At 37.1% G+C, this 10,485-nt stretch overlaps 3 protein-coding genes and 1 long non-coding RNA gene across 10 annotated transcripts in view; 2 read left to right on the top strand and 2 right to left on the bottom strand.

Moving 5' to 3' along the window:
- Positions 1 to 444: 444 nt before the first annotated feature.
- LOC7480762 (uncharacterized) lies at positions 445 to 7,808 on the top strand. Of its 2 annotated transcripts, XM_052451212.1 has the most exons (11): positions 445 to 909; positions 1,886 to 2,010; positions 2,404 to 2,848; positions 2,975 to 3,090; positions 3,225 to 4,011; positions 4,352 to 4,810; positions 5,170 to 5,358; positions 5,437 to 5,664; positions 6,125 to 6,464; positions 6,649 to 6,838; positions 7,039 to 7,808. In XM_052451212.1, the coding sequence occupies exons 1-11, from the start codon at positions 682 to 684 to the stop codon at positions 7,520 to 7,522; spliced, it is 3,591 nt and encodes a 1,196-aa protein (XP_052307172.1). In that variant the 5' UTR covers positions 445 to 681; the 3' UTR covers positions 7,523 to 7,808. The 2 variants fall into 2 exon arrangements, with proteins under 2 accessions (XP_052307172.1, XP_052307173.1); XM_052451213.1 differs by lacking the exon at positions 1,886 to 2,010 and having other exon boundaries at positions 761 to 909.
- A 723-nt stretch (positions 7,809 to 8,531) lies between these two features.
- The window catches only part of LOC112326924 (pentatricopeptide repeat-containing protein At2g22410, mitochondrial-like), a 74,356-nt gene continuing 72,402 nt past the window's right edge, over positions 8,532 to 10,485 (bottom strand). For 4 of the 5 annotated variants that reach the window (XR_008058774.1, XR_008058770.1, XR_008058776.1 and 1 more), the window contains one exon: positions 8,532 to 8,999. The gene's annotated coding sequence lies outside the window, so the exon portion shown is untranslated. Of the gene's footprint in view, positions 9,258 to 10,485 lie in introns of all 5 variants that reach the window. The other variant, XR_008058775.1, reaches the window with a different exon arrangement.
- The window catches only part of LOC18110600 (uncharacterized), an 83,054-nt gene continuing 81,514 nt past the window's right edge, over positions 8,946 to 10,485 (top strand). Inside the window, exon 1 of one of the 2 annotated variants that reach the window (XR_002980802.2) lies at positions 8,946 to 9,090. This is a non-coding gene — a long non-coding RNA (uncharacterized LOC18110600). The remainder of the gene's footprint in view (positions 9,091 to 10,485) is intronic. The other variant, XR_008058780.1, reaches the window with a different exon arrangement.
- LOC7478130 (uncharacterized) lies at positions 9,540 to 10,348 on the bottom strand. The gene has a single exon (XM_002303139.4). The coding sequence runs from the start codon at positions 10,112 to 10,114 to the stop codon at positions 9,755 to 9,757; it is 360 nt and encodes a 119-aa protein (XP_002303175.2). The 5' UTR covers positions 10,115 to 10,348; the 3' UTR covers positions 9,540 to 9,754.

The following is a 10,485-nucleotide window of genomic DNA, read 5'->3' as shown; positions in this document are numbered from 1 at the left end:
ATAATTACAGATATTATTATTAATTATATTACGAGAGGTTTTTTCTTATTAAATATGCTGTTTAAATTATTATTCTCTTAATGATGTTAATATATTGACATTTAAAATAAATTAAAAAATATTATTTTAATTAAAAATCATTTTTATATATTATATCGGATATACTAAAAAGTGATAATAATTTATCTTATTTCTCCATTCTCTTTAAAAAATAATAAGAATTCCTCTTCACCTCACTCTTTATTTTCCTTGTATTTATTTTTTTATATTATAAATATTATTTAATTACAATTATAAGATATGAGGTTAACCTATAGTTCATAATCTATGTAAAATTAAAAACCGAAGAGAGAGAGAGAGCCGTTGTGATGAGATGACGTGGCAGACAATACTGAGAGGAGATGAGTCAGATGACGAAGATAAGTAAATCTCACACAACACAACATAAACACTTTACACACACGCTTTTTCTTCTCTCTTTCTCTCTAACAGAATTCTTTTAAAAACAATTCAAGAAGGAATCGACGCAGCCTTTCCCTTTGAATTTTCTTGTACATGTATATAAAAAACACCAGAGATTCATCAACAAAGAAAGAAAGTGTTTGTGTGAGAGAGATACGGTATCGTTTTGGTGTCTTCCTCCTCCTCCTCCTCCTCCTGCTGTTGCTTTGGGTGTGAATTATGGATATTGGAGCGGAGTCGTCATCACCGTCGTCGACGTCGCCGGAGACTGGGGTAGTGGGTGGTGGAGTTGTTATTGATTTTCCTGTGAGTGATAAGGTATCGTTCTCGTCTCCGAGGAGAATACCGAAGAACCTTCAAAAAAGACTATTGGAAGCGAAGACTCCTACAACTAGTAGTGTTGAAGAAATCGAAGCTAAACTTCGACACGCTCATCTCCGTCGACAGGTTCTTTATTATTATTATAACTCAACTCTTTCCGTTTCTTTTCAAAGAGAACGAAGATTAATTATCAATTTTTTTAATTGAAATTCCAAAACTAATTTTAAATTTTTTTTTGCTTAAAATCCTATTGATAATTGTTGTTTTTTCCTCTTTTGATTGATTGCCGTAATTTTTACTGTTTTTTTATTTGTTTTTATTTTCGGAATTAATTTTTTCGGTTCTTTCTGGTTATTTTTCAAGTCACGAAGAAGCACTTGGTTATCGTTTTTCTTTTTAATTTTCAATTTAGATTTTTTACTACTGAATTAGAGAAGGAATATTAACAATCGGTGTTGAATGTATATTCTTTTTTGGGTGCCAGAATTCTGAACTAAAGAAAATTTTTTAATAAAATAAAATAAAAAAAGCAATCATCTTTGACTGTTGATTGGTGTCAAGGAATTATTTTTATTTTATTCTGCAATGAAATGAAATAATTTCTTTCTTAGTAACCAAGAATTGTTATGCTTTTCTTGTTTTAGGCACCATGTTTTATTTTATTTCTTTTTTCTGGTTTTTTTTTTGTTGATTTGTGAAAAGTTCATCACTTTTCTATTACAATTTATAGTTTCCTTTTCTTTTATTGGGATTAATATCTTTTATTTCATCAAAATTTGAAGAGGTTTTTATATTGATTTATTTTTTGCCGGTGTTAGGTAGATGGTGGTGGGGATTGCTTTGTTTTCCTGTTGGATTTTTGTTTTTAAGCATATGGGATTTTCTTTCACTTGCTTTATCTAACATGTGTGTTAATTATTTTGGATAATAATCACATCACGCGTTTTTTCTTTTCTTGGAAAAGTTTTTCCTTTTCTTTTTGGTTAATTAATTCATTTTTAGAATATTTTTAGAATAATTTTATATTTTAGAAATTTGATCACACAGCTCATTTCATGGGAATTTATTTTTAACATTATTTTGGCTAATCCTTTGAGTACAGCAATTCTATGAGAAGTTGTCAAGCAAGGCTAGACCAAAGCCAAGAAGCCCCTCACAATGTTCATCTCATGAAGAAGACCTTGCCCAACGCCTTGAAGCAAAGCTTCATGCCGCGGAGCAAAAAAGGTAGTCTTTATTGGTTACTGATTGGGTTCTTGATGTTTAATTGAATAGTTTTTGTATTGAAGCCTGGTGGTTTGAATGCTATCCATGTGACCTTTAAGCATCACCATGCTTTATCATTACTGTCCAAGCTTTACCCTGATTGTGTTGATTCCTCATATACTTCAATGATGGATCATGATGCTGCTTTTTTAGCTATGATTTTTTATTTGTTTTTCTTTTCCACTTATTAAATATCTTGTGAATTTCTCCGTCCTAATCCCCTTTAGGTTTTAACATGGGTTATACACCACATTTTTCTTACAGGTTTTTTACTTATCCGTATTGCTCGTCACTTATTAAAAATGATTATTCTTTTTTCTCGACTGTATCTCACAATTTTTTCTGATATTACAGGTTAAGCATCCTGGAAAAAGCTCAGATGCGCCTGGCTAGGTTGGATGAGTTGCGGCAGGCGGCTAAAACTGGGGTGGAGATGCGTTTTGAGAGAGAAAGGGAGAGGCTTGGAACAAAAGTGGAGTTACGGGTTCAGCAGGCTGAAGCAAATAGAATGCTCATGCTCAAGGCATACAGACAAAGAAGGGCCACGCTTAAGGAGAGAACATCCCAATCATTGTCACGAAGAATGGCTCGGGAAAGTAAGTACAAGGAGCGTGTACGTGCTGCAATTAACCAAAAACGTGCAGCCGCTGAAAAGAAGCGTATGGGATTGCTGGAAGCTGAAAAGAGGAGGGCATGTGCTAGGGTGTTGCAAGTTCAGCGAGTAGCCAGGTCTGTCTCTCACCAACGTGAGATTGAGAGGAGGAGAATGAGGGACAAGCTGGAAGATCGACTGCAAAGGGTACAGATATTGTCTGAACCCAGAAATTAATAATTAATAGCATCTTCCTCATATTCAATTGTAAATTGGTAACCTTTATGTTGCTGTTCATGTCTTTGTTTTCTCATTGAATTTTATGATAACTAGGCAAAGAGACAAAGAGCAGAATATTTGAGGCAGAGAGGACGGCAGCATAGCTCTGTTCGAGTGAACTGGAATAAGATGCACAAGCAGGCTGATCTCCTTTCTAGAAAATTAGCAAGGTATAATCTGCATTTGCTATTTTTTTTTTAAAATTGGTTAATCTGTCAAGTCATTAGCCCTGTGTAAAAACATCTGGCTTGCTCTTCAGTATAAATTTTACCTGAGCAATGTATACTTGCTTACATTTTTTTAGGTGCTGGAGGCAGTTCCTGAGGTCAAGGAGGACTACCATAGACCTGGCAAAAGACTATGATGCCCTGAAAATCAATGAAAACTGTGTGAAGTTGATGCCATTTGAACCGCTTGCTCGTCTGATTGAATCAACAGGTACTCTTCAGACTGTGAAGGCTCTACTTGATCGTGTGGAGAGCCGCTTTAGAGTCTCCATGGCTGTTGCTACTATGGATCATCCCTCCAGCTTGGAAAACATTGATCACCTTCTCAAAAGAGTTGCCACCCCTAAGAAAAGGAGGACTACTCCTAGGTCCTCTATGAGGAGCAGAGATGTAAAACGAGTAGGTACCACCAGGGAGTCTGCCAGAAGTGCTGCTACATTGTCAAGGTATCCAGTGAGAATTGTTCTTTGTGCCTACATGATTTTAGGACATCCAGATGCTGTTTTCAGTGGTCAAGGGCAGCGTGAGATTGCTCTGGCCAAGTCTGCTGAAGATTTCATTCGAGAGTTTGAGTTGTTGATAAGGATTATACTGGATGGGCCCATGCACAGTTCTGATGAGGATTCTGAGTCCATGTCACCAAAACGTTGTACGTTCAGGTCTCAACTTGCAGCTTTTGATAAAGAATGGTGCTCCTACTTGAATTGCTTTGTGGTGTGGAAGGTTAAGGATGCTCAGTCATTGGAGGAGGACTTGGTGAGAGCTGCGTGCCAGCTTGAACTCTCTATGATCCAAAAATGCAAGCTCACCCCAGAAGGGAGTACTGATGCTCTTACTCATGATATGAAAGCCATTCAGAAACAGGTCTTACCATCATCCATGGAAATATAATCTGATACATATGACATGAACAAATCTTGTTAACTCAAGCACATTAAAAATGATTTGAACTTTTCGAAGTAAAATAAAGTTCAGTTTTTGGAGTTTTGCATTCTTGTCATACTTTTGATTAATCACTGTGTTTTCAAGTCTTGAAACAAGCCATAACTGCCTTTGGATTTGGTATTGAAAAGGGGTGTTGCATAATTGAACGAACGACTATCTGAATTTAGATTCATTTTTGTGAAGCCTTTTGATAAGGCATTCTGCCCAATGTGTATTGGTATTTTCATTGGATAATTATCTTTTAATTGTTTCGATACAGGTTACAGAAGATCAAAAACTATTAAGGGAAAAGGTTCAACACCTGAGTGGAGATGCTGGTATTGAGCGTATGGAAATTGCACTATCTGAAACACGATCTAGGTACTTTCAAGCTAAGGAAAATGGAAGTCCAGTAGGGTCTCCAATCATACACTTTCTATCTCCTAGCATGCCCCCATCTTCTCCTTCTGCTACTGGCTCGGCTAATAGAAATAATGTGAGTGATGGTATTGAGAGGCCAAGCCGTGTAGTTCGCTCCTTATTCAGAGAAGATACCTCCTCAGCAAAAGAACCTGCTTCCTCTGCAACCAGCAGCAGCCACTTCGATGGCCAGTCAGGTTCTGCTGTTGGGAAATCAATAACAGAGAATGAATTGATCATAAATGAATTTCTCCATGAGCAACGCCATGGTTTTATGGATAGGTTCAATCTTGCTGACAAAGATGAAAACAGCCTCAAGGTTAGTGCATTAACACAACTATGATCATTAACCAATAATCAATCTATTTGAAGATAATGAAATTACCATAAATATATCTCCATTGATTTCATTACTTATTTTTTATTTAATTATTTTGTTTCCAGTTGCATGCCTTGCCAAGGGAATAATGATAGCTTTATGGAATATGCTGCTTTTTGAAAGTTTGTTAATTTTTTTTTTTGATGTTTTTTGTACCCAGTCCAGATTTCACTGAAAATGCTACCCATAGGCTGTTGATAATAAAACTAAACTACTGTCTCTTAGTTTTCCACCAAGCTGGTTATGAGTTGAGATAGAGTTTAGAAACTAATTTTCCCTTCTTACCTCATTACTTTCAGGAAAAGGTGAGAGAGACAATGGAGGCAGCTTTCTGGGATAGTGTTCTGGAATCCATGAAACAGGATGAGCCCAAGTACGAGTGGGTAGTTCAGCTTGTGGGGGAGGTGAGGGATGAAATTCAGGAGCTGGCTCCTGAGAGCTGGAAACAAGAGATTGTTGAAAGTATCGATCCAGATCTTCTTGCTCAGGTGGGTATCTTTTTCAACTACTACTAATATAGGATCTTGTTTCTGTTGTTATACTAAGTTTCCTTCACTTATTATTAGGTTCTAAGGTCAGGTAACCTGGACGTTGGTTACTGTGGGAAGATTCTAGAGTTCGCATTAGTTACTTTGCAGAAACTCTCCTCTCCAGCCCATGAGGATGAAATGAAGGCCCTGCATCAGAAAATGTTAAAAGAGTTGGCTCAGACTTGTCAAACCGAAGATGAATCGAAGTATTCACATATTGCCACAATGATCAAAGGTCTGCGCTTTGTGCTGCAGCAGATACAGGTGTGCATATTCATGCCTTCTCTTTTGTCTTGCTCTTGGCTCACGAATGTCTATTCTGATTCAACTTTGCGGAACATAATTCTGGTCATTTCAGACAATGAAAATTTTCCTATTTAGCATGTATCTTGTGGATAAAATCTGCTGGAATGTCCATATAAAAGAATATGAGCACCTCTCCACTGCCTGTTTCTGTACTGTATGTGATTTCTTAAGAACTTCCCTGCAGAAACTGGTCATTTAGTTGATTAATAAGCTTTTCTATCCCATTTCATCAAAAGCAAGTTATAGCTCATGTTTGTTAAGTACACTACTAGCTCAAAGGCTAAAAATCAACTGCTTGACATTCATTATATTGTTTTTTTCCTGTTCGCTGCTTGGTGCTTGTTTGGCCATCATTTTCTTTTCTTGCCGAACTTATTAAGCTTTTGAGAGTTATCTGAATGATCTACCTATTCGACAGGCTCTTAAGCAAGAGATTAGTAAAGCACGCATAAGAATGATGGAGCCTTTGTTAACAGGTCCTGCTGCATTGGATTATCTTAGAAAAGCTTTTGCCAACCATTATGGGTCTGATTTGGATGCCTGTAACTCTCTACCACTGACAATGCAGTGGCTTTCATCTGTAAAGAGTAGTGAAGATCAAGAGTGGGAAGAACACAAGAATTCTCTCTTGGCTTTGAAGAGCCATGACAGTTCATCACGGGTTTTTGTACCTCTCACCTCCCTTAGAACTGGTGGAAGCTTTCTGGTCAAAACAAATGAAAGTGTAATTGCTTCTTCTTCTGTTGCTTCTGAGACAGGTATGGGAGCTACTTCTTAAAAACTGTAAAACTTTACACAACATCAAGCTCTTTACAAGGTTGACAGGAATTTATTTGTCATGATGTATGCTTGTTTAGTTGCTTGAAAAAGAAAAGCTTCAGTTATCTTCTATAGTTATTACATTTTTCCCAATGTCCTGATTTAGTTTCCTGTTTCAATCAGATAACCAACAACCAGAACCGGAATGCACTGGTGAAAGAGTTGATTTGTTGGTGAGGCTAGGATTGTTGAAGTTAGTGAGTGGAGTTTCTGGTCTAACAAAAGAAGCTCTGCCTGAAACTTTTATGCTAAACCTGTTACGGTTGAGGGCTGTGCAGGCTCAAATTCAGAAAATCATTGTAATTTCTACCAGGCAAGTGATCCACCTTTGGAATGCCACTTCTTAATTTTCTAATAACTCAATGCTCTTTGGAGACTAGATGGACTGGTTTGAAAGATGCTTTCTCTTCATTATTATTTTCATATTTCCATTGTTTGGGGGTGATTGACATCTTTGCATCTTTATTTGATGCAAGTGGGTTGCTAATTGATCTGAAACTCCACAATTTGCAGCATTCTGGTTTGCCGGCAAATGCTCCTGATGGAGCAAGCAGTAACCAGCAGTGCAGACATGGAAAACATTCTGTTAGAGTGCAGCAATAAACTGTCGGAAGTCCTGGACCGTGTTGATGACGCTGGTATTGAAGAAATAGTTGAAGTAGTTAGTGGGTTGTTGCAAGGCGATGACAAGGTAGTTGATGAGGAGAAGCTTAAGCCAAGAAAGATAGTCATGGCTAGGATGTTAGCAAAGAGCTTGCAGGCTGGGGATCCGATTTTTGAAAAAGTTTCCCGTGCTGTCTATTTGGCTCTAAGAGGAATTGTGCTTGGGGGCAGTGGACCCTGGGGAAGAAAATTAGTAGAAATGGCACTCAGGCAGATTGGAGCTGTCATGCTGACAAAAACAGTGGTGGCAGCTGCTGAAGTATTAGTGGTGGCAGCCACCGTATCCACTGGCATTCACAGGCCATGGTATGTAAATCTGACCGATAACCTGTGATATATTTGTGCATGCCGTAAGAAGAGAATAAATAAATACATGCACACTGTACAGAGAAATGCGTGTAAAGCTTATGATTAATTGCAGTCGTAGATGCCTGTAGATGGTTGTAATTTGAGAATTCTTTGATTTAATGGGAACAAGAAGCTGTAAATAGTATTTAAGATGATATCAAAGATCTGCATGGGAAAGGTATGCTTAGGATGTCTTCCCTGTATATGGATGTATTTGCTTGTAAGAAAACGCTGTCCTACTGCAACTATTTTTCAAGATAGTTTGTTGCTCCGGTGAACCTGTCGCTGGCCACCAGCTTCAGCCCTAGTCAAAGGCTAATTAGTAATGAAGTCTGTCCGGACCTATGGTTAGGTTCTGTTCACATCTCTTATAATTAAAAATAAAATTACTCATAATGTGATGCTATTTTTCAACTGAAAGTAGTTTGAGCCGTAGATATACTTAGATTTTTTTAGAAAAAACAATTTAAAAATAAGGTTTTTTTAATTTGATGATAAAGAATATCTTAGCGATTCATATATAAACAATTTCTTTTCATGTTTTGAAAATATTCTCGACCTTCAGCAGCTAATTAAGCCACCGTGACAAGCTGACAAGACATACACAAATGGAGTATCATCTAGTTTACACCCACCACTTCACATTTGCTAAAAAATGATCAGAGCTTGCTTAGCGTGCTTGATTACAAGGAAATGTGATCAATGGTCTCAGTTTTTTATACGGGCTGTTATTTTAATGATTTTAAACGTTTTTGAAAAAGTTAAAAATTTTCTTTAATTTTTTTTTAAATTAATATATTTTTAGTATTTTTAAATCATTTTGATGTGCTGATATCAAAAATAATTTTTAAAAAATAAAAAAAATATTATTTTAATAATTTTAAAGTAAAAAATACTTTAAAAAATAACTATTGCCATGTATATATATAAAAAAAAACAACACACATCATCATAACTAATACTTTTTTTATAGGCAAGAAATGCTGTACTCAGACTACCACAAATACATCACAATTTTTAGAAGGAAATATACCTTGCCAGAGTAAAGTACCAAAATTCTCAAATCCTGAATATCATCAATGAGAGCACAAGCTAATTTAATTTAACTGTGAAAATCTCATTCTTCTCTGACTGCCGCACCCTTCTCCCAGCTGAATCAGAAATCTATAAATTCCTCTCTACTTCAGCAAGAAGAGACTCCTTTGGGTGGTTACCCAGCAATCATGGCACTCCAGGAAACCACATTCCTCTCCGGCATCTCATTAAACGACATCCTTGCCAGCTCTAGCTCACCGCTTTTAGCATACCCATTAACCATACTCGTCCAAGAGAACACATCTCTAACTCCCATGGTATCAAAGATCCCTCTTGCAGAATCCAAGCAGCCACATTTCACATTCATGGTGATTTACATTTCTAGTTTTACATATTCGTGAAAACTCTTCCCTAATCTCAAACCCCCCCTTCTGCGAGCATGCTGAACGAGCGGCTATCATAGTGACCTCTTCTGGCTCTACATTGCCTTCCACTGACATCGAGTCAAAAAGCTTCCAGGTCTCATCCCAACAGTTACGCTTAGAATACCCATCAGTCATAGACAGAAAATCCATCTCTAGCAGGAATTCCATCAAACAAGTGTCAAGCAAAACCCAACAACCACGCAGCAGATCCTAAAAACGAGCCAACCCATCTTGAAACAACATAGCAGAAGCAAAACCCATCTTTCGAATACCACAATGAACTGATTTCCCTCCTAAAACTCTCAAAAACTGCTCGCACGCTTTGAGCGCAAGAACAAAGCTCCTACAGTCCATTTCGATTTATCTATCCATCAAATCAATGGAAATCTTCATTTTCAGACACTTGAAAAGAGCACAAAATAGAAAAAATAAAAATAAAAAACCAACAAAATTGAAAAACCCGGAAATGTAAAAACATGAAAAAAAAAAACTCTTGGAAACGTAATTTGAGATCAGTACATATATACTATTAGAGACAGAATCTGCTCACATATAATTAATTAAATCCATTATTGCTGAGAATTACATGCACGTAATACATATTCAAGAAACCAAGAACAGCAACATATTTATTTAATTAGGACTCAAACACTCAAACATACATAAATTTACACACAAAAAAACACCAAACTTGGGAAATCCATTCTTCTATGCATATCTGGATATGGCCGAACATCCACGCTCCATGCAAATAATAGCTAGTTAGCTCTTGTCACATCACTCCAATCCTCCTCACCAAACAGCTTGATTCTCCTCTTAGCTTCAATCCTGAACTGTGACCCCAGGTTATGGTCATCCTCACGATGAAGAACAACCATGTCATCAGCTCTCAGTCCATAATCAGCAACAAATTTAAGCCAGCCCTTAGAAAGCACTGGCTTGTCATAATCTTCATTTCTCTTCAGGCAACGAATAACTCGAAGCTCACCAGAGCTATCTTTAACATGCAAATCAACATAATTATTTCCAGCAAAATCTAAATGCTGTAAGCAATGAGCTGGGAGCGAGAACCGAAAACGAACATCAGTATCTCCCAACACTTCGCTGAAGATCTGCATTTTTTTCTCAAGGGTCGTGAAAAAAGAGAGAAATGGTTGCGTTTAAGCTATCTGCAGCTGGATTGATATAGTTTCTTGCAAGGAGCTTGTTAATTTATAACTAGCTAGCTACTGTAGTGAAGACTGGACTGATCGTCGCCGCTTTTGTGATTGCTGGTTGGTTAATAGAGAAGGAGATTAGGGCTTTGTTCTCATTGAAAAGAAAGAAAGGCGACGCACTGATGACCGGAGACTTTGTTCTTATTAGTGACTGTGCATTTACCCAGCCAATAGACACCGGACAGCTGGAGCATGGAGGGAAACATTTACTTCAGTTTATGTGTTTTGGTGAAGTCGTTTAATCGGTCATGAACTCGTGATTTTAACAATTT

Source organism: Populus trichocarpa, chromosome 3 (assembly GCF_000002775.5).
Source record: "Populus trichocarpa isolate Nisqually-1 chromosome 3, P.trichocarpa_v4.1, whole genome shotgun sequence".
Classification (NCBI taxonomy): domain Eukaryota; kingdom Viridiplantae; phylum Streptophyta; class Magnoliopsida; order Malpighiales; family Salicaceae; genus Populus; species Populus trichocarpa.
This window is presented reverse-complemented; position numbering and strand designations above follow the sequence as displayed.